The 22,444-nt window shown below is 41.3% G+C and overlaps 2 protein-coding genes across 3 annotated transcripts; both read right to left on the bottom strand.

Moving 5' to 3' along the window:
• Positions 1–318: 318 nt before the first annotated feature.
• On the bottom strand, positions 319–12,197 carry LOC121723606 (UDP-glucose 6-dehydrogenase-like). 2 transcript variants are annotated; one of them, XM_042109449.1, is made up of 12 exons: positions 12,018–12,197; positions 10,033–10,194; positions 9,198–9,299; positions 8,515–8,715; positions 6,679–6,876; positions 6,109–6,256; positions 4,644–4,738; positions 4,082–4,212; positions 3,292–3,419; positions 3,042–3,133; positions 1,877–1,987; positions 319–738 (listed from the first exon to the last, which is right to left on the bottom strand). In XM_042109449.1, the coding sequence occupies exons 2-12, from the start codon at positions 10,189–10,191 to the stop codon at positions 646–648; spliced, it is 1,458 nt and encodes a 485-aa protein (XP_041965383.1). In that variant the 5' UTR covers positions 10,192–10,194; positions 12,018–12,197; the 3' UTR covers positions 319–645. The 2 variants fall into 2 exon arrangements, with proteins under 2 accessions (XP_041965383.1, XP_041965382.1); XM_042109448.1 differs by lacking the exon at positions 12,018–12,197 and adding an exon at positions 11,215–11,373.
• Positions 12,198–12,962: 765 nt separating this feature from the next.
• wdr55 (WD repeat domain 55) lies at positions 12,963–22,093 on the bottom strand. The gene is made up of 8 exons (XM_042109463.1): positions 22,014–22,093; positions 21,178–21,407; positions 20,915–21,015; positions 20,615–20,702; positions 20,109–20,288; positions 19,660–19,759; positions 14,799–14,968; positions 12,963–13,607 (listed from the first exon to the last, which is right to left on the bottom strand). Exons 1-8 carry the CDS (start codon positions 22,026–22,028, stop codon positions 13,247–13,249), a joined length of 1,245 nt encoding a protein of 414 aa, XP_041965397.1. The 5' UTR covers positions 22,029–22,093; the 3' UTR covers positions 12,963–13,246.
• Positions 22,094–22,444: the final 351 nt, after the last annotated feature.

Here is a 22,444-nt window from a genome sequence, read left to right as displayed (position 1 = left end):
AGACTGCTCTGCAAGTTTATTTTACTTGTGAAAACTTGTATTTTCACTCTGCCCCTTTCATAGAACCTTTATGAATTCTATTGTGTTCTTGAAAGGTAGTGTTTGAAAGGTGTGTTTGAGTGAAAGGTAGGCCTCTAGCTGACTGAATTAAGGTTTGGAGTAAAGTCCAGAGAGACGTGATCAAGCTTCTCTAACACAGAACACATTCATGAAACATACAAGAAGACAATCCTGGTACATTTATATGAGATTTCTTATTAGAAAAGTTTGAGATAAAATTGTACATGGTAAAGTCAAAATGTACCAAAACACAAAATATCTATAAATAACAGTTTTTTTTATTTTATTTATAAAGTATTATATATTTGTATATTTACCAAACCAGTTAGGGTTTGTGTCACAGCATTGTAGATAAAAGTTAATACACATGTGGACAATTACCATTGCAGCCTGTAGTGTATAAAAGTAATTTAAAAAAAAATTCTTATCGACCTGCCCTTATTAAATAACGTGTCCCTCCAAGTGATAGAGATACTAGAGATAATACAGAAACACTGAGATGCTCACAGTTTTACAATCATGATTCAATATAACAGGATGATCTTTCTGCCAGTCGGTTGCGTTGACTGCTGTCTGCGGAGCGCTTTATACTTTGTTCTTTTTCGGTTGCGGCTGATCTCCCGAGTCTGTGGAGGTGTAGGGAATCCTCTGGCTAACTCTTTTACCAATCGTCTCCACCTGAAAACAAACACACGTGCGATAACAAAAGGATTCAGGGGCCGTATTCACAAAGCATTTTATCTTACCACTAGGAGTACTCCTAAATTGCACTAAAAGATTTTAGCTAGGAGTTTTCTCTTAAAAAATATTCACAAAGCCTTGGGCCTAGGGCCTAGGGCCTACTCTTAGTAAGGAATAATGACAACTCCTAAACTAAGAGTCTTCTAAGAGTCTTCGTTGCTATGAATGACGTCATTACTCATGCCGTGACCACCTTGATTGGCTGATAATTGTAACGCGGGAATGATTCCAAACACCTCCCTTACGATGATGAGTGACAGGTGACAGGTCTGAGAATGTGTGCACTACACAAGGACGGAAGATGATGAATAACTGAATAAAAAGGCCTAGCCTAAATGAATCAAGAGTAGGGCAAAACAAATAGCCTAGTAGCCTAATGAAACATACGGATTGATGCAGTATCTTTGTAACATTATTAAATTAATCTGTCACCATAGCCTATGCCTATGCCTCCGTTTGCAAAGAGGAGAATATTTTAATTTGATTCACAATGAAACGTTACATTTAATTTACATGTTGACAATGAGTAGCCTAGTTTTGGTTGTTGTTGGTGGCGTTATTGCATCAGTTAGTTATGCCTACAATTAAAAATTGTTTCCTTGCGATTGGAAGCTCCTGTCGCATAGGATTTCAAAACATCGCGACGTGAGTGCGACCTTAGTGAGTTAGGAGTCCTCTCGACATCTTTTAACCTGTCCCAGACTTAGGTGCTACTTTTAGGTCTAAAATGCTTTGTGAATTACTTTTAGTGAAACAAAATAGGAGTCCTAAAGTTAGGAGTGACTTACCCATTATTTTTAAGAGTTGGTCCTAAATTCGCCAGTTAGGAGCTACTTTTAGCCTTAAAATTCTTTGTGAATACGGCCCCTGGTTACACTAACTGCATTTTGTTGTCTTTGTACAATGACAATAAAATTGAATCTAATCTAAAAAAGAAAAGATGCCTGTCTCTTTGGACAGGTTATAAAAATGCCTCATGTCCCTGCATTGGAGCCTGTACTGGTATGTTCAAAATTAAAGGGCAAGTCACTGTTTTGTTCAGCGATGTGATCATTTTAGTGAGGAGTCAAACTACCTGAAAGCCGATGTTCTGGAGCTGGTCGTGTAGGCCATCTAAGATCCTTCTGCCATCAAAGACAAAGGCTGGCTTCAGCATGGCCTTGTAGATCCTCTCATAGTCCAGCTCCTGCATGAAAGCACAAGCAACTTTAGTTCAAGATTGGCTGAGATGCATTCTGTATACATTACACACAAATGCATACAGTTTCACACAGATTCAACAGGCTGCTTTAACTGTATTCGCTGATTTGCTGTTAGGAACAAGATTTGAGATACCGGGACTGCATGCTATCTACAATATTTCCAGGCTTCAACCAGACAGCTGAATTAAAGAGCTAGAGTTGTAATAAAAATAGTAGGCCTAGGCTATAGGCTAATCTGCATAGTGTGCTGTCATAAATATCAGACATTCAGTAAAATCTTTATATCAGGATATAAAATAATACAGATATATTATACTATATATTATATTGTAATCCTCTGGTGTTCTAAGGTAGGCTCATTGATAACATTTTACATCAGGGATCAAATAAATAGATTGTGTTTAACACTGTACAGGTCAAACTCTCCATAAAGTTAAAATAACAATCCTAATCAATATTAGTATCAATATCAGTATGGTAGCGTTTAGCTGTTTTCCTGTGCCTAGTTTGGAGGCCATGAGAATGAAAGTAATAGATGTCTTGACATTTTTCAAGTAACATGCGGCGTTGTTTTGTTATTCATTATTTCATCCAAATCAATCAAAATGGAGAAAAAGCAGCAGTGTAAACACAATAGTTAAAACTGGTTGATTCATGAGAGCTTGTGGGTTGCAAAAGTGGTAGAGCATAACTCATAAAAGCTGTTTGATGATTTGGAACTGTTAATAATGAAATGATACTGTATGTAAATAATGAAATTACTCCATATAATTCATACGGGGCATACGAGGGCATGTGGATACCAGACATAAATCTACAACTTTCATTACCATCGCCTTAAGTATAGATTTTGACACCAACTCTAACTGTGTACAGTAATTGGGACAATTTGCAGTATGTTCACCACTGCCACATTAATCCCAATACATGCACAATTAATTGCCCTAAAGGTTATTGACCCTTTTCATGAGCACAATACTGCACCTAAGTCCCTTTTTGTCAGTGCAATGGTAGTGAGTGCCAGAGTGTGTCTCAAACCTTGAACATGTCCCACTCGGTGCAGATGACAATGGCATGGGCATTCTCACAGGCCTCGTAAGGGTTAGTGGCAATCGTGACCAGCTGAGACACTGTTCGATGGAAACAAACGTTTTAAAATTACAAAATGTGTGTGTGTGTCACTCTTCAGTGCAGAAAACTACTACTGCTGCTGTGCCTATTGAGAGTTGTATCACTATGTTTGTGTATATGTCTGTGATCATGTTTTTATGATCATGTTTGTGTGCACCTCTGGAAGGGGCAGTGATCTGCGTCAGGTCCTGGATGATCTGCTCTGCTTTGACCTTGGGATCGTAAACACACAGACAGGCTCCTTCCTCCAGAAGATATCGGCTGATATGGATGCTGGATGATTCTCTAGAACACATTCAAGAGAGATAACAAAATGGAGGACTTTGTGGACAACACATCCGGTTGAAAGATGGATCTGTATTTTCAGTCACACAATCTTAGCACTGTATAGCCCTAACATGCCTATTATTAGACCTCTGAAGTTCGCCTACAAAAAAGAAGCAAAGCTGCCATCTTTGCCCATATACTACCTATGGCAAGTTGCATTGCAAGTTAGCTCTGGGGTAGAAAAAAATCTAAGTTTGCCGTCTTAACGTACCGAGGATCACAGTAGGCACTGGAAGACAGAGGACAAAAGTGTGTTGAGCCAAACGTCGGCATTTCAGACTTTAACAGAGTTTAACAGGTGCGATAATTCAAAAACCCCATGTTATTTTCTCATAGGAAAAATCCCAAGAGATCCCACCCAATCTCTCTCTCTCTCTCGCTTTCAGTCAGTCTCTCCACTGTCCTATCTAAAATAAAGGCAAAAAGGCCAAAATATACTTTAAAAAGTATATATAGTAATATTATACGTTGCGTATAATAATATTATACGCAATAATAATATTATACGCAACGTTTCTCCTCGTCAGTAGTTATGTCATCGGCAATTGCTGAAATACATTACCATTCCATGCGCTCTCGTTGCTAGTCTCTTTTACACCTGAACGGAGCTCGAGTCTCACCTGGTATCTCCGGTGTCCTTCTTGAAGGCAAAGCCTAGCAGAGCGATCTTTTTATCGGTCACCGTGTTGAAGAGGCAGCTGATGATGCGCGAGGAGAAGCGTTTGCGCTGGTAGTCATTAATCTCAATCACCTAGGAGAGTGAACAATAACACAACAAAACACCAGTGTGTGTTAGGTCACTTTGGTTACTGTTATGGCATTGTGAGACATTGCAGAACAGGAACTGTTTACTGTACTGAGAAATAATTAATAACACTGACATTTAATACACAGACCTACATAAAACAAAGGGTAGGATAAGACTTTGAACTTAGGCTGTGGTATGTATCAAGGAGTACCATAAAACTCTGTCACGCTGTATGTAATAGTTTAGTTACAATACAACAATGGCTATGCAATACTACTTTTGAAAATAACCATTAATATAACAGCACCAGATGGATATACATATCAGTATGACAGGAGTAGCAAATGGCACACATGTAAAGTTTAAAGAGTCTATTTGGTCAAATAGTTTAGTTAATTGAATAAAAGGCTAAGAGAATGAGAGGCGCTACCCACCTGCTGCCAGTATCTTGCCACCTCTGGTAGGTTAAGAGCTTCACACAAATATACCAGATTGAGTACATCTTTTTGAAAGCAGCTCCCACCAAATCCTAGAAACAGGAACAAGGACTTATACACATATTGCATACAGAATTACTTCCATTCTTCTCAAGTAATATCCAGTAAATCCAATTAATCCATACACAAAAACAGTATACAAGGCAGACCATGGCACTGGACTGCTATAGAACATTGAGTACAAGGCAGTTACGAAACAAAAAGACCTGAGTTTTTGTTCAGTTTAATTTATTTTAACACTGAATTCCCACACGGTTGTTCCCACCTGTTTCTAATATTCTTCAAATTGGCTCTTGAAACACTACCATAACAAACATTTGTGTATGTTCTCATCGCTGACCATTGTGCTACAAACCACCAACAATTACACTCTGTGTACTGACTGGACACGAGTTCACATGTTTTTGTTTCTGACGGTATACAGTCACCGACTAACTGAAGACAGATGTGAAAATGTGACTGTGAAACTGTACACACCCTTTGGGCAAATAGAATCCTACTTTGTCTCATAGAAGCAATGAACATACTGTTCTGCTCTGTTCTGTTCCAATACTTCAGTTCAGTAAACACTCTGGTGTTGCGATGCCACATACATACTGTATACAATTCAAAAAGTTGCCATTTGACCAATGTATGGGTTCTCCAGTGTAAGCTGTAACTTCTTATTTTCCCTATGCTGAAAAGCTCAAGTAGCAGGGGTCTCACTCCAAGTCAAATGTAAAATTCCATGACCTTTCCCTGACTTTCCTTGACAGTAAAAAAAAAAGAATTTCTATGACCTATAATGAATGGTACAATATACTGACCAAAGATTTCAGAGCAGCCCTGTAGTGTTCAAGAACCTTTTACTTTTTTTAGAGTGAAAGATGAATAAACAAAGTTAGGCTAACTACAGCCACTCAAGCAAGCAGTGAAGCTAATAAACAGATAAACACCAATTCTGTGTGGAAATATTTATATTAATGTATTTTGGCAAGTAAAGTTTAAACTGCTACAACAAAATTCCCTGATATTCCATGACTTTGCCCCAAATATGATAAAATTCCCTGACTTTCCATGTCTGGAATAGACAAAATTACATGATATTCCAAAAATTCCGTGACCCATAGGAACCCTGAAGTAATAATCATAGTTAACATCGACCCCTTATATTCCTCACTTAACACAGTTGTTAAGTAGACTACTACTGCCTACGGGATTTACTTTATCTTCATAAAATAAACGAATGAGTTTACTTTAGACCTACGAGTCCAAACCACATCCATGTCATGGACACCACCCTGCCCAATAGCCCCTGCCAACCCCACCCTGTTGATGATGGGGGGATGAGTGCATGAGTGCATCATGAAGTTGCATCACTGGGATTTGCGGTCACCAGCCGCCATCCGCCCTCACTACTCACCCACGCTGGCCTTGAGGAAGCGGCTGCCGATCCTCTGGTCAGTGCCGATGGCGTGGGCCACCTCTTCTACGTCTGCCCCCGTGACTTCACAAAGAGCGCTGATGGAGTTAATGCTGCTGATGCGTTGCGCCAGGAATGCATTAGCTGCCTTAGAGAGAGGAGAGGGAAGGAAGGGAGAGGAGAGGAGGAGGAGAGGAAAGGTGAAGAGAAAAGAGAAGAGAAGAAGAGGGGAGAGAAGTGAAAAGGAGAACATAAGAGAGGAGAGGAAGTGACAGAAGGGGAGAAGAGGAGAGGAGAGGAAATGATCTGTCCGCTGGGTGGGTGAGCAACTGAAGAAGGTTAAGCCTACAACAAAGCCATGGGGTTTCTTGGTTCTCGGATATACTGATTCATTGCTATGAGTATGTACTACAGATACACAACAATGTTCTGTTATTAAACTTCCATAAAATTGTTCACCCAATACCTCGATTACGTGTTTAAAGGGATGCATACAATATAAGTAAACAACTGGGACACTGCAAGTCAAATGAACACCCCTCAAGGAAAAAGGTTCCATGGCAACCGTACCAGTTTGGAGAGCTCGGATGACCAGGTGTTAGTAGTGATGATTTTGTTCTTGGGCACCCAGTGCTCATAGATCCTTCTGAGGGCCTGGACGGCACTCTGCCCCTCTGGAGTCTCGTCTCCTCCAATCAGCACACGGTCCGGGTTCTTCAGGTCTGCGATGGCTGTTCCCTCGGCCAGGAACTCTGGGTTGGACAGCACCTAGAGCAAAACCAGAAATGGAGCTACTGCTGGTAGGGAGAACATTTTGGTCATGTGGTATGAGCATTTCTAGGGCTTACTCCCCAGGTCACCATCTCACACACAGTTTAGTTGAAACTGAAAAGGTGTCTGTTCATCTTTAAAAGAAGCTGGTTTTCAAAGTTGCCAGAATTCAGGCTTACTCTTCTTGGACTGAAGACAATTCCTGCGATGCTAAATAGCCTTTCACAGGCCACTGAGGCAGGTAGCGGAGTGTTCAGCTTCACAGATGTACAGAAACATTTCTTGCAAATACGGCCACGGGTGTATGACATTATCTTCACCACTACCCTGTTCACCGAGTTCACCACTATCGTCGGGGTGGTCGTCTACGATAACGGGTATCCAGTAGGTGCTCGTGCTCATATAATAAAGGCTAGATGTCTCGTCCGCGCTGCTGGCCAATGGAGGTCGACGTCCGCACCTGGCGGCCATCTAGTCACAGTCAGCTCGCTCACTCATAGCATTGTGTTTCAATGGTGCAAACTTTTTAAATAATCATAACTTGCTACATTTTCTACCGATTTTCAAACGGTTTGGTTTGTTATAAACGTCAGAGATGTAGTTATGACACTGCATACTTATGAATAATTATAACTTCAACATGTTCAAGCATTCAGATCAGGTCAGGTTAAGTCAGGTTAATAACGTTTGTAAGAAACCAAACCGTTTGAAAATCGGTAGAAAATTTTGCAAGTTATGATTATTTAAAAAGTATGCACCATTGAAAGATAAGAGTAGGCCTATTTGTGTTCGTGCAGATGCATCAGGTACCACAGAGCCCACCATATAGCTTGTCTGTGACAAGATGCGCCGGTGATGCCATTTGAAACTCTGCCATAAGACATCTAGCCTTTATTATGTATATCTATGCTCGTGCTTCCATGGCGGTTTCAGTTGTGCGTCCTCCTCCTCCTTTAGCAACAAACAAGCGCTGAAATAGAGCGTGCGGCGTGCGTAATGTAATCTAGGAGCAGTGATTCGCCAAACCTCCCTAATTGCAGTCGCACATATTTCTTCTAATTTTATTTATTATTCTGCATTATGTCCAATATTCCAATATGTGGTGTAATGTTCTGCATTTCTCAGTAGTGGGTCACTTTGACACTAAAAGTATGATGGCTGAGCATAGCTATCTGCTCCGGATTGCCAGGTTGCCACTAATCAGAGTCTGATTCAGTGTAGTCCAAGTGAGATGGGATGACCAACGGCATCTCCCATCAGCCTGGAAGGATACTTAAACCCTAACTATTTCCTTGTCTAGAGTTAGAGGAAGTCATGCTGTCTCTCCCTTGATGCACATCATTGTAAATAAAACTCTGTTCCTGATTTTTCATACTATTGGTCTGACTGGGTCTCTATTCATCTGTGCTATCAAAATTACCATCAGTCTTCACAACTGGATGTAAATGTGCCGGATTAAAGTGGCGGCAGACTGCATTTGGCCCGCGGGCCGTAATTTGGCCACCCCTGCTTTAGATGGCCAACGGCTGTTGATATTGAATTTAGTCATCTTGCAGGCTTGGGTTTGCTATTGATATCCTGCATCTTGTATGTACTGGCTTAAATCAGAATGTTGTTTTCATGAGCTTCAGCTACCTGTAGGTTCAGGTTACTCTTGGTGTTGGCGTTGAAGATGCGGCGTATGCTCTCGGCAGCACGGACGGGCACGGTGCTTTTCTCCACCACTATTTTACAGCCGCTGGACAACTCTGCAATGCGACGTGCACACGCCTCAATGTACTTCAGGTCGGCAGCGCGGCCCTTACCAATACCAAAGGTCTTTGTCGGAGTGTTCACCTGCAAGACACAAACGTGGAGATTATTCTTTCCTTGGGTTATTTGACTAGAGTCAGCTGTCTGTAATGTTTACTTAAGAGCTGGTCTGCAATATTAGAAAGCCATAATTGATATATATTAAAATTACAATATAGTGACATTCACTTGAACAATGGTATTACATTCACTTTAACAGCTACATTGCTGCACTGATAACTAAAGAAAGGTTCCTGCTACATGTATCTCAGAGGAGCTGGACAATCTCACATCAGTGAGAAGCATTACACAGACAGGCTATAGAGCATTATGCAGCCAAAGCTGCAGCTACCCACACAGTTTAGGAGGCAATTGTGGGTCAAGCCTCCTGGATTGCAATCTATAAGGAACATATAATTAAAGTAAACCACAAAAAAAGAGATAATCGCTAACACTCATGTTGGAGGTTTTACAAGGTACTCACTGTATACACTTCAACTGGGAAAAACACTAGTGATGACACTTACTGATATGAACACGAGGTCAGCCTCTTTGATGGCAGAGTCGATGTCCGTTGAGAAGAAGAGATTGACTCCTCGACAGGACGCCACCACCTCCTGCAGACCAGGCTATGGAGAGAGGACGGAGGAGTTTGGACAAGAATTAAAGTTGAACACATGAAAGGATGAGGTCATTGTGGAATGATCAACACATGAAGTGTCACATCTGGACACGACACATGTTGACCAGGGGAGAAAACTCAGACATGGAGTTCTGATCTTACAAAACTGTTGCAATGTTTCATGATGATGGCCACCAACAAATTCTAACCAGCAGATCATTCATTTCTTTTGTCTCTGTTGCTAAGACATCTGTTTTGACATACTGCTACTTTGTTATCCAGCCAGGCAGGTGAGTAGCATTTTGATGACTATAAAACAGCATAATCACACTGGGAATTAAAGTGCATGTTCTCTTGAAAGGCATAAAAACCGTGTAACATCTGCTATATTAAAGCCTCATATACATATGGAGTGCAGTATCCATTCAGTGTGTGTTAAACATGCAAAATAACGGTCAGGTGCTGTAGGTTCATCCCTGTCTTTGGAAATCTCGATTATCTCGAGTAATCGATTAATGCAGTTGAGTTGCTGATTACAGGACTAAGAGAAGTCTTAGGGATTATCAGTTTTTTAATAGCATCTATTGACTTGAAAGAACCAGCTATCTTCAGGCTTTCTCAAAGTAATGCTTACAATGTCTTTAGAGATACTCTTTAGGGTATAGAAAGCATTGAGCTCAGAGCTGTGAGTATGCCGACATGTATACTGAGGGAGGGTGTTGCACAGACATGACCAATACCTCAAAAATGGGTAAGCAGCTGGAGTTCCAGGCACGGATGCGGTCCTCGTTCACGTCCACAACGGTGACCACCACCTCTGGACACATCTGAGCGATGACACTGCAGGTAGGGCCGCCCACGTAACCCGCCCCGATACAGCAGATCCTACGCACCTCCATCACCTGAGGGACATGAAGATGTTTTATTCATGTCTGATTCACAGAAGATTTGATGATGATGATGATGATGATGAGCTTATTATAAATAAGTAACAATCAGCAGCAGTTTCAATTTGTCTGCACAAACATCTGTGTTTAATCTTGAAAAATCTTGATACAATTTCTTATTTCCCCAGTTTTGCTATCAGGTAACACTATCTGGAGGCAAAGCAAGATGTGATGATACCGATACTGATTAGGTCAAGCTATGTGCATTGCTTTTATTAAAACTGCCATTTTGCAACAACGGGACACTCAGTTCTCTATATTAGTTTTCACTGATTAAGACTCTGCCACGATGCATCTTTGAGAACAGTGGCTCCTCTGTGTGTGTGTGTGAGAGAGAGAGAGAGAGAGAGAGAGAGAGAGAGAGAGAGAGACAGACAGACAGACAGAGAGATGGCAACTTTACTTTAAGCATAGGCCTATAGCCAACATGCATTTCAAAGTCAAAGTTCAAGCATCTTGAGAGATCACACATCAAAGCTTTCTTTATGTCCAGCCTCAGAATACAGCCAAACTTTCCAATTGCCTACCTCGGATAGGTTCTTAGTGAATCCATGCATGAACATTTTCAGTGAGTGTTCCTCAAAAATTGTTCTCCCCTTAACGCCTCAACTACTTCAAAGCAGTGGTTTAAAAAGATCTTGGTAAAAAGTGGCTCGTGACCAGCATTGCCCATATCACCGCTAATATCACTCTTGAATTTGGTTTACGGGGCGACCCATAATGGAAGGCTGAAACAAACTGCATTTCACAAGTTTTGGAGCTTCTTGTGACCCTTTAAATGTCAACTGTTTTAAACAGAGTAGGCTACGCTGGTTCACAAATGCACAACTAATGGGTTTAGGTAGAAACCAATCACTCAGATTCATTATGAATAACTAGTCTGTTACAAATTAGTTACTTTTACATCATTTCTGTAGGCTACTGCAAATGGAGTAACAATGTCGCTACAACTGGTAGTTAGGCTACGGTACTTACTGTTCTCGATTCTCTGAAAAGACTTTACGGATAATTGACCGTTTGAGCCAGCTCCTCTTCTCTGCTTGCGCGGCTGGCTGTGCTTGAAGAAAAATGCTTCGTGGCAGCGGAGTTCGTGCTCCCGGGACGGGGGTGGGGGCGGGATGTGACTGCATGCCTTTGACATCACATCCACCGAGATTTAGTGGAATTAGTCTAATTTACGCCTCTGCGACTGCCCGAAGCTAACTAGCCTAAACGACTCATCACATAGGGGAGCCACTCGTATCTCATCTGACGTTATTCTGAAGAAATTCCTTCTTCTAGAATTGCACGACAGCCAGTACCACCAGTGATCTATTTGGATTTTCGAAGAGCGAATTGAGTCAATATGGAATGAAACCATATTTTGTATAAATATTGGCCTTCTCTAATTGCCACTCTTTCACCCAACATTAAACGTTTTATATTTCTGATATAAAGTGAATTTCGAAGCAAACTTTTACAGAACTGAAATGGAGAAGGTGCCTTCTGTTGTTAGTGGGCTAGTCTGTAATAAGCTGCCTAGTCTTCACATTATAAATTAAAACATTCTCAATTGATGCAAAGGTCGACTACCTTTTGAGTATGTTTGGTCTCACATTGCACCAGGGATATTTAACATCTACAGCCAATTAATGCCATAAATAGTTTGGACTTTTTCATTCATAATTTTACACGTTTTGACCACTCGAGGATAGTCAAGCATTTGATCTTGTAGCAGCACAGTGTAACTTATAAAAGCCTCCAGCCTGGCACCTGAGGCCAATAGCAGGGAGCCATACCTCAAGATTGACACTTTGTAGTCAAACAGCTGCTCCAGCAAGGAGAGATGGATTTATGAGGGGACACTTCTTCCCTTTCAGGGCCCTGTAATTTCAAGGCAAACAGGAATAATTAAGCACTTGTCCTTCTTTACTTAAGGGTGACCATGAGGACAGAATCAGGGGTCTGTGCATCTCTAGAGAGCACAACTGTTTCTTTTCATAAGGTTACAAGATCAACAGTTATTTAGAGTCTAACATGTTCTGTCCAAGGCCACATAATGCTTCAAGAGACTTGCTTCTTTTGGAAACTTTCATATAGAACAACCTTGATAGACAAGCATTAACAAACCAACAAACATTGCATGTAACTCCAGTAACTGAATCAGGGGACGTCCACCTGACGTCGGAAGTCTTTCATTCGCTTCTAAAGAGGAAGTAATGACATTACTCCTACTAATCCTCCACTTCCCAGGGTGGGTCTCTTTCTCTCTCAAAACTTCAAAGGACACAAGTGAAAGCAATAAAATGAGCTGACGTTCATTTTTGTTTCCTCCCGGTAAATGTTGTTGTGTAGAGGCACGTGTACAGTTTGTTGCTGTTTCCATGGCTTCCTTCCGTTTCATTACGAAATTGTCTAATCAGCCAAATGTATTCAAGCTTTTCCCTCCCCGAGAGAAATGGGAAGAAGTTGCTGTCGCTGAGCAGGAGGTGTAGGGCGCCCTCTTTACTGACAAGCAACACCACTTACTTTCTCCATGTTGATGATAAAGACTTTGTTAACTGTTTCTGCTGTTACCAGCTTTGTCCCAGTGCCAAAGTAAGTAAAACCAAACTAAGTGATGGTTAGTGTGCTGTAGCCTAGTCTGAAACAGACCAAGTGAAAGTGAAATGTCAGGTGGGTGTGAAGGTTGGGGGCTGGTGAACAACACCTGGGGTCTTATGACGGACATAAAAAAAAACCCATTAACATTAAAAAAACAGGCATATAGGATACTGACGCCACACACCTTCACATGACTCTTGATTCTAGGCTGACCTCAATCAATATGCCAGTCTTTCTATATAAAATGTTTTGGTTCATATAACTTCTCCGATATCCTTTCAGTGGAATCAGTGTTGCAATATAGGTGGCATGGTTTAGATTTAGTAGACAACAGTTATAGCGAAAATGTACAAATAAACCAAAACAAAATAAACAATAAAAGACATATGTTCAACAGTGACATTCTTAAACAGTTCAGAGTTTTTCAGTCACTGCCACTATCACTGTCAGTGTCCTCGTCGTCATCATCATCGTCATCTTCCTTTTTCGTATTGTCCTTTTTGTTCTGAGTGTCCGGCTCATCCATTAGCCCTGAGAAGAAGTTGTCTCCATTGCCAACAGCTTTCTTGCTGAGCGATGTCAGCTTGCCGTGCTTCTTCTTCCTCTTGCGGTAGTCGCTGACGGAGAGTTCGGGGAGCTTGGAGATGTCCCAGAACTTGACCAGCTGGTCATGGGCGCTGCTGGCCAGGAAACGTGTGTCGTGGGAACGGGCGATCTCCTCTATGGGCTCCCCCTTGTGCTGACCCACGCTGCCAACCACCCGGTTGGGCAGAATGTTGATGGCTCTATTTGACAAAAGAAAGATCCAGACACGCCTTTATGTTATATTTTCTGGTAATGTATTTAGGAGATACTTTTATCAAAATGAATTTGCAGTACAGTACAGATTTTTTTTACAGTGAGTAAACCCCTTGGTCATGAACCCATGAGCTTGGAATTGTTGGTGCCTTGCTCTCCACTTAATCGTATCTGAGAATTAAGTATACTTAAAGCTCCCTTGAGTATTCACAATGCTTTAGACAGTAATGCGAAAAATTCTTGCAAAAATTCATGACAGGCGCCAAAGAGATTTACATAAAAAATGACTGACACAATATTTGGTTATTTCAGGGACATTTCGATATTTGCATTCTTCGCAGGCGCTATTAACCAGTCCTTCATCTGCACGTTTGTATGCAGAGGTATTTTGTCTGCATAGTTTCCTGCCTTATTCTTGCACACACTCTCAAACTATCTACACGATCTATAAGCAATTACTTCAAATGGACCACAGAACATGTTTTATAATGGCTGAACGCTATTCATTGTTGCAGACAAGCGAGGCCTCTTTCAAGAGCTCCCAGAATTAAAGTGTTCTTTAAGTGTGAGACTTTTATTCTAGCGTCTCATTGCCTCTTCTTCTTATACTGCCCAGAGTCTTCCACCCTCTCATACTGTATATAAAGACAAGTCACAGATTTTATAGTCACAAACCAGTCACAGACTATGATTTTGCAAAGACTGGGAATCTTGCAGGGTCACTATTTACAAGACTCCAACTAGATTCCTTTCCAATATTTTCCCATCGGGCACCAGATAAACAGGAACTCAACGAGGCTTGTATGAACGATCCACAACGATGTCACGCTGATGCAACCGATTTGTTTTCTATTAAGTCAATGTATTGAGACGTATCAATGGATTTTTACACTCCTACTTAAAAACAGCCCAGACTGGCACCTTACACTAAACGATTAAGATAACAGGAGCACACCACAACTCCAGTAAAACTCCAATGATTTAATTCCAATTTTGGAAATATAATCTCTGACGGTGAAATTGTTTGAAAACCAATCAATCAGAAGTTTACTTTTGTACAAGAACAACTCATCTTAATTCATGGCCTGTAAAGTTTCACATATCCAGACTATATAGCTGTATAGTGTCTTCCTGTAAAATCAGAGATTGTGTGGAACGGTGCTATTTGAGGGACTCACCGGATAACTCCGTCCATGGAGGCGGCACACACCAGGCTGTCTGTGATCGGCACAATGCAGTCCAGAGATTCTGCCTGCACAAAGAATCGGTCACTGGTCGCCCCAAAACCGTCCCAGTTAAATATGAAGATAGTGCCGTCGCTGGAGCCGCAGATCACCTTCCTACCACGCTGAGAGAGATGGAAGAAGTCAGAGCATATGTACATCATTAGAACTTACATCTGAGATGAAACAAAACTGTTAAATGTTTCTGAAATGAATCAAGGGAACATGCCTTCTACATATGACTGTGTCGGGGCAGTGGTAGCGTAGTGCTAAGAAGCTGGGCTAGCATGCAGTAACCTGAACACAAAGACCCACCACCGTTGTGCCCTTGAGCAAGGCACTTAACCCCGAATTGCTATGGGGAAGAATAGACCTTGTAATCTTATTGACATGTGTAAGTGTCTGCTAAATGAATACATGCAAATCTAAATGTGACTGAGCTGAAATTGCTTAAAAAGGACTGAGTGGGAGGCTTACATAAATACAATTCTGCCTTCTCGTGATGGCTGACTATTTTACAAACAGACTGAGTTGCCATGACAACATTTTATCTGATAACAAAGGAAATCTGTAGAGAAGCTCACACACAGCAAGTGTCAAGCTGCAGAAAAGCAGTCATCCAATGAAAGTACCCTCAACAAAAGCAAGAGGGCAATACTTCTTCACCATGTTTAAAACCAGTACACAGTAAGCACAACCAGTACACAGTTTTTATTCTATCCTATGGATATGGATCAGTTATCACTACGTTCTGGTAGCAAACTTGTTCATACAAGAAATCAGCTGCTTGCACTACGAAGGCATGCCGGTGGTGTTCATGTTAACATCCCCGATGAATTGTGGTGCTTTCGGGACTGTAGTGCGGAACTTAAAGTGAGGACGAGGCGTCGGGAGAAGAAGTGGAGATACAAGCCCTCAATTCCATCGGTAGTGATGGGGAACGTGAACTCACTGGCTAACAAAACTGACGAACTGGCTGTCCTGGTAAGAAATCAGAAGCTTTACAGGGAATGTAGCCTGAGTTGTCTCACGGAGACGTGGCTAACTAGCTGCATCCCCACTGCTAACGTTGAGCTACCTGGCTTCAGTGTGGCTCGTTTGGACAGAGACAATAAACTTTCTGTCAAAAAAAAAAAGGGAGGTGGACTGGTGATATACATAAACAACAGATGGTGCAATCCCGGTCATGTTACAGTTAAAAAGACTGTATGCTGTAAGGATGTGGAGTTACTTGCATTTAGTCTCCGACCATATTACATGCCGAGGGAGTTCTCGCACGCCATTGTTGTCTGTTTACGCTCCGCCACGAGCCCTCCTGGACACAGCATGTGATTTCATTCATTCTACAATTGCAAGGCTCCAAACTCAACACACAGATGCTTTTTTGCGATCTCTGGCGACTTCAACCACATAACACTGGATTCCACCCTCACTAATTTCTACCAGTTTGTTGATTGCCCAACTAGGAAAAACAGGACAATAGACCTCATGTATGCAAACGTGAGGGATGCATACAGAGCCACCCCCATACCAACACTAGGAAAGTCAGACCACAACCTCATTCATCTTCAGCCATTGTACAAGCCAAAAGTACAGAGGCTACCGGTTGCCACACGCACTTTCAGAAAGTGGACACCAGAAGCAGATGAGGCTTTGAGAGACTGTTTTGAGTCCACTGACTGGAGTGTGCTACAGAATGGAGAGGATCTGGAGGAGGTCACACATTGCACAACTGACTTCCTGAACATCTGACATTATTGTTCCCACGAGAACTGTACGCTGCTTTCCAAACAACAAGCCTTGGAGAACCAGCAATGTCAAGACCCTTCTAAATAGGAAAAAGATGGCGTTTAGAGAGGGGGACCTGGCAGAGGGGACCTCAGCAGCACTGGAGCTCCACAGGGAACAGTGCTCTCTCCAGTCCTGTTCACCCTGTACACGTCTGACTTCTGCTACAACACAGAGTCATGCCACATGCAGAAGTTTTCAGATGATACTGCAATTGTGGGGTGTATCAGGGATGGGCAGGAGGAGGAATACAGGAGCCTGGTGGAGCACTTTGTGCAATGGTGGATGGTGGCATTTGTGCAACTGCTGGATTTCCAGAGGTCTAAGCCCGCTCTGCTGCCAGTCACCATTGAGGGGGTCAATGTGGAGGTGGTAAACACTTACAAGTATATGGGGATACATCTGGACAATAAACTGGACTGGTCAGTCAACACTGAAGCACTCTACAAGAAAGTGGAGAGCAGGCTGTACTGTAACGTCTGCAACAAGCTCCTCTGGATGCTTTACCAGTCTATACCAGCATACTCGTCAATGCTATGGTATACTGGGGAGGAAGCACTAAGAAGAGGGATGCTGGGCGACTAGACAGGCTGGTAAGGAAAGCTGGCTCTGTTGTGGGAGCTGAACTGGAGTGCATTACTTCAATATCAGACAAAAGGACCCTGAACAAACTAATCAACATCTTGGACAATGAGTGTCATCCACTCCACAGCACTATCATAAAGCAGAAGAGCTTGACCAGCTGGAGACTACGCTCACTGTCATGCACAACTGACAGACTGATGAAGTAGTTTGTCCCCAGGGCCACACAACTCTTCAATGCTTCACTTTAAGGAAGAGGAGAATTAGACTGAAGAGGAGAGTTAGACTTCTCTGCATAGTCCATCTGCCTCCACTCCTCCCTCTACACTTACAGTTCCGTGACCTCTGACTGTACTGACTGTCCAGTAGGCCACAGCTTACACTGTCTACACTGTTTACTGGCTATATTAGCCCATATGTACAACCCCTCCCTCCATCTCCCAGTCTGGACTGTGGTCTAACATCACATCATACTTGGCCAATGGCTGATACCCTATTACTGCAAAACTATCCTTGCACTGCTGCTATAATTCCATTTTGTCCATATAATTATACTATAACTGTTATATGACTATGCTTACAATTTTCTATTATATTGTCCATAATGGCCATAATAATCTATATGACCTAATATGCTGATGAAATAAATTCAAAAGTGCTTCGGGAAGAAGTTTTTTTCACATACAAGGCATTTCAGGCCACAGATAGAACCTAGGGGACACAATGAAAATAAATGAACACTCCCCTCAATGTCAACACTATTTCTTTGCATTGATGTGCGACTTCAGAGTTGACGAACTCCGGTGATATGCAAATTCCTTGCTGCAGACATTGCAGAGGACTTTATTTTAATCAACACTTTATTTTTATCAACACCATCAGGCTGTTTTTTAAAAGTAAATGTTCTAATCAATGATCTAGGCAGCACATTTTCTTCTCTCTCCTTCATTTTACAGTCTAATGGTTACTAACTAGAACGCCTTGGGGTCAAAGGTCATACGGAATCAATTAATCTGCACTATTTCTTTTAATCAAAACACATTGCTCACAATGATTGGCACCCCTGCTTATAATACTTTCTTAAGCCTCCCATTGCCAATAAAACAGCTTGTAATATTCACCTATGACACCCCATAAAGTTGGAGAATACAAAGCAAGATATGTAAGACCGGTCGTCTTTACCAAATCTCCCCAGATCGTCCAGATTCCTAGGTCCACACTTGTGCATTCTCCTCTTTGACTCACCCCACTATTTCTCTATGAAGTTTAGATCAGTGGACTGAAATGGCAATGGCCGAAGCTTGATTTTGTGTTCAGTAAACCATATTTGTTTCAATCTGGACGATTGTTTTGGTTCATTGACCTGATGAATGATCCAATCATGACCAACTTTTAGTGTCTTGTCAGAGTTGGACAGATTTCCTTTGAAAATGTTCAGGTTTTTCTTGTTGATCAGGATACCATGCACCTTAACTAGATTACCAAGGCCTTTGGGAATAAAAACAGCCCCACAATAGCACAGCCTCTCCACCATAATTCTCATTAGGTATGGGATTCTTTTCAGTCTAGTCATTCTTCTATATATGCCAAACACACCTAACATGTTTCTAGCCAAAGAGCGCAATTTTCATTTCATCTGACAATAGACCACACTTCCAGACAAAGTCACCGTACCATTAAGTAACTCCTGCCGTTTACATTGGTAATTAAATGACTGGACAGGCTGTTACCTAGCATGCCCCCTAATAAGCTATTAGCAATGAGGTCACTTTTGAAGATTTTGGGGGGGACTTGGTAACCCCAAATAATTCTGGAGGGTACTGTACATTACATTACATTCATGTGGATCATTCATGCTTATACAGTACAGTACAGTCCATTCATGTGGATCCTTGTTTTAGTATCTTTAGTGTCTTTTACTGTTCATTTTAGTCATGTAGATGACTAAATCTGTTGACTAAATCTGTTTTTATCATCCTGTTTATGTTGTTGTGTGTGGTGTCATAAGCTACTGGGACCTTGAATTTCCCCTTGGGGACCAATAAAGTATCTATCTATCTCTATCTATCTAGAACAAGGAATTAATTTGGCACTTAAATGACTAACAGAGCAGTTGGAGAGCAGAGGTTTCCACCAGGGCCAGCATATGGCACCAATGCCAGCAGATGTTAAACAATGCGGTCTCACACGAGGTCAAAGAAATGGAAACAATTCTGGATCTGGTTCTTGGATTCAGAACCAAAACGGCCTCTTCCTTGGCCAAAGTTAATGTCCACTGAATTGCCCTGAGTAATTTGTTGCATAATCCTGCTGATGGGCAAACAAACAAATAAGCAAACAGACAGACAAATGACGACAACAAAAACATAACCTCCGAAACATAACCGACAGCTTTGGGAATAAGTGTGGCATATGTTGTCCTCTAGTGGCAGATTCTGGTACTTACTTTCACAATGGACACCGAGGTCAGATCTCCACTCTGGTACTCAGATACCAGATCAAACCGCCGACGCTTTATGTTGAAGACACCCATGGTACCATCCCCACTGTGTCAACAGAAAAACAAACAAGTTTGGTAAATTGCCTATTATATGACCTATAACACATACCTCCAAAGAGTCAAAACCAATGTATAAGTGTTATTTTTGTTTATCTCTAAATGGTACAATAACTTGAACCTGACCTAAAATCAGAGGCTTACTTAGATATCTGTCTGAATAATCAGGCTCATATCAAAAGGCACGGAACAGCACATTTCAGATAGTATTAATCCAGCTGTATACTAGACCTAGTAAAGATATGAGTATAACATATTTTGGAGTCAATTAATGTAATTACACTTTAATAATACCAGATATATCAATTCAGAGCAAAAATGCAAAATGAAATTTCTACCTTGAGGTAAGCAGGATTTTCTTGGCGCTGTCTATGGCAATCTCACTGATGAAGTCCTCATGGTGCTTCAAGTCCATGATGGCCGTGCCCTTTCTCATGTCCCAGACCTTCAGGGTGCCCCCGTCATCGCCCGTGGCCAGCACGTTTTCGTCCACCAACAACAGGGCATTGATGGGAACACTGGCATAGAGGCACGGGGTAAGGAAAGATGGCTGCAGTGCTACAGGTGCTCAACACACATTTACTACTGCACTGGCATTTGAAATTCTGACAACAGTCTTCTACATTCAAGATCACCACTTTACTTTGATATGACTTTAAAGGTGAGGTTAAAGGTTGGACCATTCTTGAGAGAAAGTCATCTCTTCAATGTTCAAGCCAAACATTTAGCTGTACTTATAAGCCAAACATTTAGCTGTACTTAATAAGCTGCAAATTACACATTTTAAATCTACGTGTAAGTGTGTTTCCAAGTGTGCAGGAAGTGTCCAAGTGTGTTTTAATACCTGTGAGCTTTGGTAATACGTTTGATCAGCTTGCCTGCTTCCACATCCATGATGTGCACCGATTTGTCTTTAGCAACACTGAACAAGCCTAAGAGCGGGGGTGGGGAGGGTTAACAATTTCAGACAAATCAGCATCGTAAATAGACTTTGTAGATAGATTTCCCAAAACTGCCAATATCCTGATGACAAGCTACACATCAGAACACACAACACATGTAAACTACCATATTGAATACAGACCCCCCCAGTAAGTTAGTATGAAACTGTGTTAACAATAAGAGACAATAAAAGACTTCTTACTACGGCCATCTTCGGAGAATGCCACCTTCCTGCAGGACTTCAGGTGATGACCTGATGACCACAGTTCTTTTGTCTCTCCTTCAGTGCATGAGTAGGAATATCTATAAACATAAAACAAAACAAGATTATCCCAAGTGCTAAATGTAAACAAACACAATATTAATGTGTTGTAAACATTTGTATTGTAACACACATACATATAGCATAAGATTGAATAAGACGATTCAGTTTAGAGTAAGATGCTATGGGTAACATGTACTTACAAATATATGTCGCCATCAATATCGCCAGCTGCAATGATATCCTCTTTAGGATGAAATGCTAGAGTGTTTACGATGGCATCAAAATGAATATCCTCTGGTGTGTCACGGACTTTTGGCTCCTTAGGTTCTTTCTCCTCAGCATCCTCTTTCTCACTCCCCTCATCATCAGAGTCTGGGTCATTATCCTCCTCATCTTCACTTTTCACCTTATGCACTTCCTCATCAACATCCTGTAGTAAGACAACAAAATCAGTTTAAAACACGTCTGAACAGATTACAGACGTTACTGTACATGTACCACTACTGCGATCACCAACATACCAGGAGATGTAAAAGTCCGGATTCAGAAAGTAAAAAATCCTGCCATGTATTAGTTCTACCGGATTTCACAACAAAGATGTGGCAGGCCTTTTACTTTATGAAGCCGGCGGACTTCTACACATCTGCAACATACTCATCCATCCCCCACAACTACAATCTATGAGTTCACTACAGCGCATAAAACCATAAACCATTGAGCTCACTACAGCAATTAAAACCATCAAACAATGTTTATCGATAATGACTTAAGCTCAACTAAAGTTACTTGCTGAGAGTAAAATACTGACTTGTGTTGACTTTATTAATTTCCCGTTATGTTGGGTTGTTATTAAAAAAAAGTTAGCTATTGTAGAATGCATGTTGGGCATCTGGCTAGCTAGCTTGCCCGACTAAACTTACATTCAGTCTTTCATCACATTCCTGGTTTTCTTCAAAGGCGATTTGACAAAGTTATTGGCTACACAAACACACGTTTAACTGACGGATTGCATAATTGTGATTAAGTATGGTATTACCTGTGCAGTAGCCATCACCACAACACCAACGTGGTAGAACAAGCTCTACAGGCATGGGAACCATACAAACTTACTTCCTCGTAATTTCTTCGTTAAATCAAAGTAATATATTCAGTACATTCACTGCCATCTATAGGCCTGGAATGGGAAAGACGATTTACAAACAAACTAGGACTCCACCAACTTTTGAACAGTGTTACAGAATATGATTTAATGACTAAGCCCTAGTTATATATTTTTTTTTCTCTGTTGTGTTTTTTTTTTTGTTTATTATTTTATTTTTTTCTCTTGCTTCCTCCTTTTAATTACACCTGATCCTGTACATAGATGGATTCCTTATGGATTGTTTTGACCCATGCTTATTGTACTTGAATTACCAATAAAAAAAAATTTAAAAAAAAGACTCCACCAGTGTTGTTCGCGAGATTATG

The sequence above is a fragment of the Alosa sapidissima genome, chromosome 11, assembly GCF_018492685.1.
Source record: "Alosa sapidissima isolate fAloSap1 chromosome 11, fAloSap1.pri, whole genome shotgun sequence".
Lineage (NCBI taxonomy): Eukaryota > Metazoa > Chordata > Actinopteri > Clupeiformes > Clupeidae > Alosa > Alosa sapidissima.
The sequence above is the reverse complement of the archived record's forward strand: the minus strand, read 5'-3'. Positions and strand labels throughout refer to the sequence as shown.

Coding starts and splice junctions, on each gene's coding strand:
- wdr55 (XM_042109463.1), bottom strand. Junction 20,289..20,614: donor CGTATTACCAAAGCTCACAG/GTATTAAAACAC, acceptor CCTCTATGCCAG/TGTTCCCATCAATGCCCTGT. Junction 19,760..20,108: donor AAAATCCTGCTTACCTCAAG/GTAGAAATTTCA, acceptor CTGTTGACACAG/TGGGGATGGTACCATGGGTG.
- LOC121723606 (XM_042109449.1), bottom strand. CDS start 10,191: ATGGAGGTGCGTAGGATCTGCTGTATCGGGGCGGGTTACGTGGGCGGC. Junction 6,877..8,514: donor AGAGTAACCTGAACCTACAG/GTAGCTGAAGCT, acceptor GTTTTGCTCTAG/GTGCTGTCCAACCCAGAGTT. Junction 739..1,876: donor TCCAGAACATCGGCTTTCAG/GTAGTTTGACTC, acceptor GTTTGTTTTCAG/GTGGAGACGATTGGTAAAAG.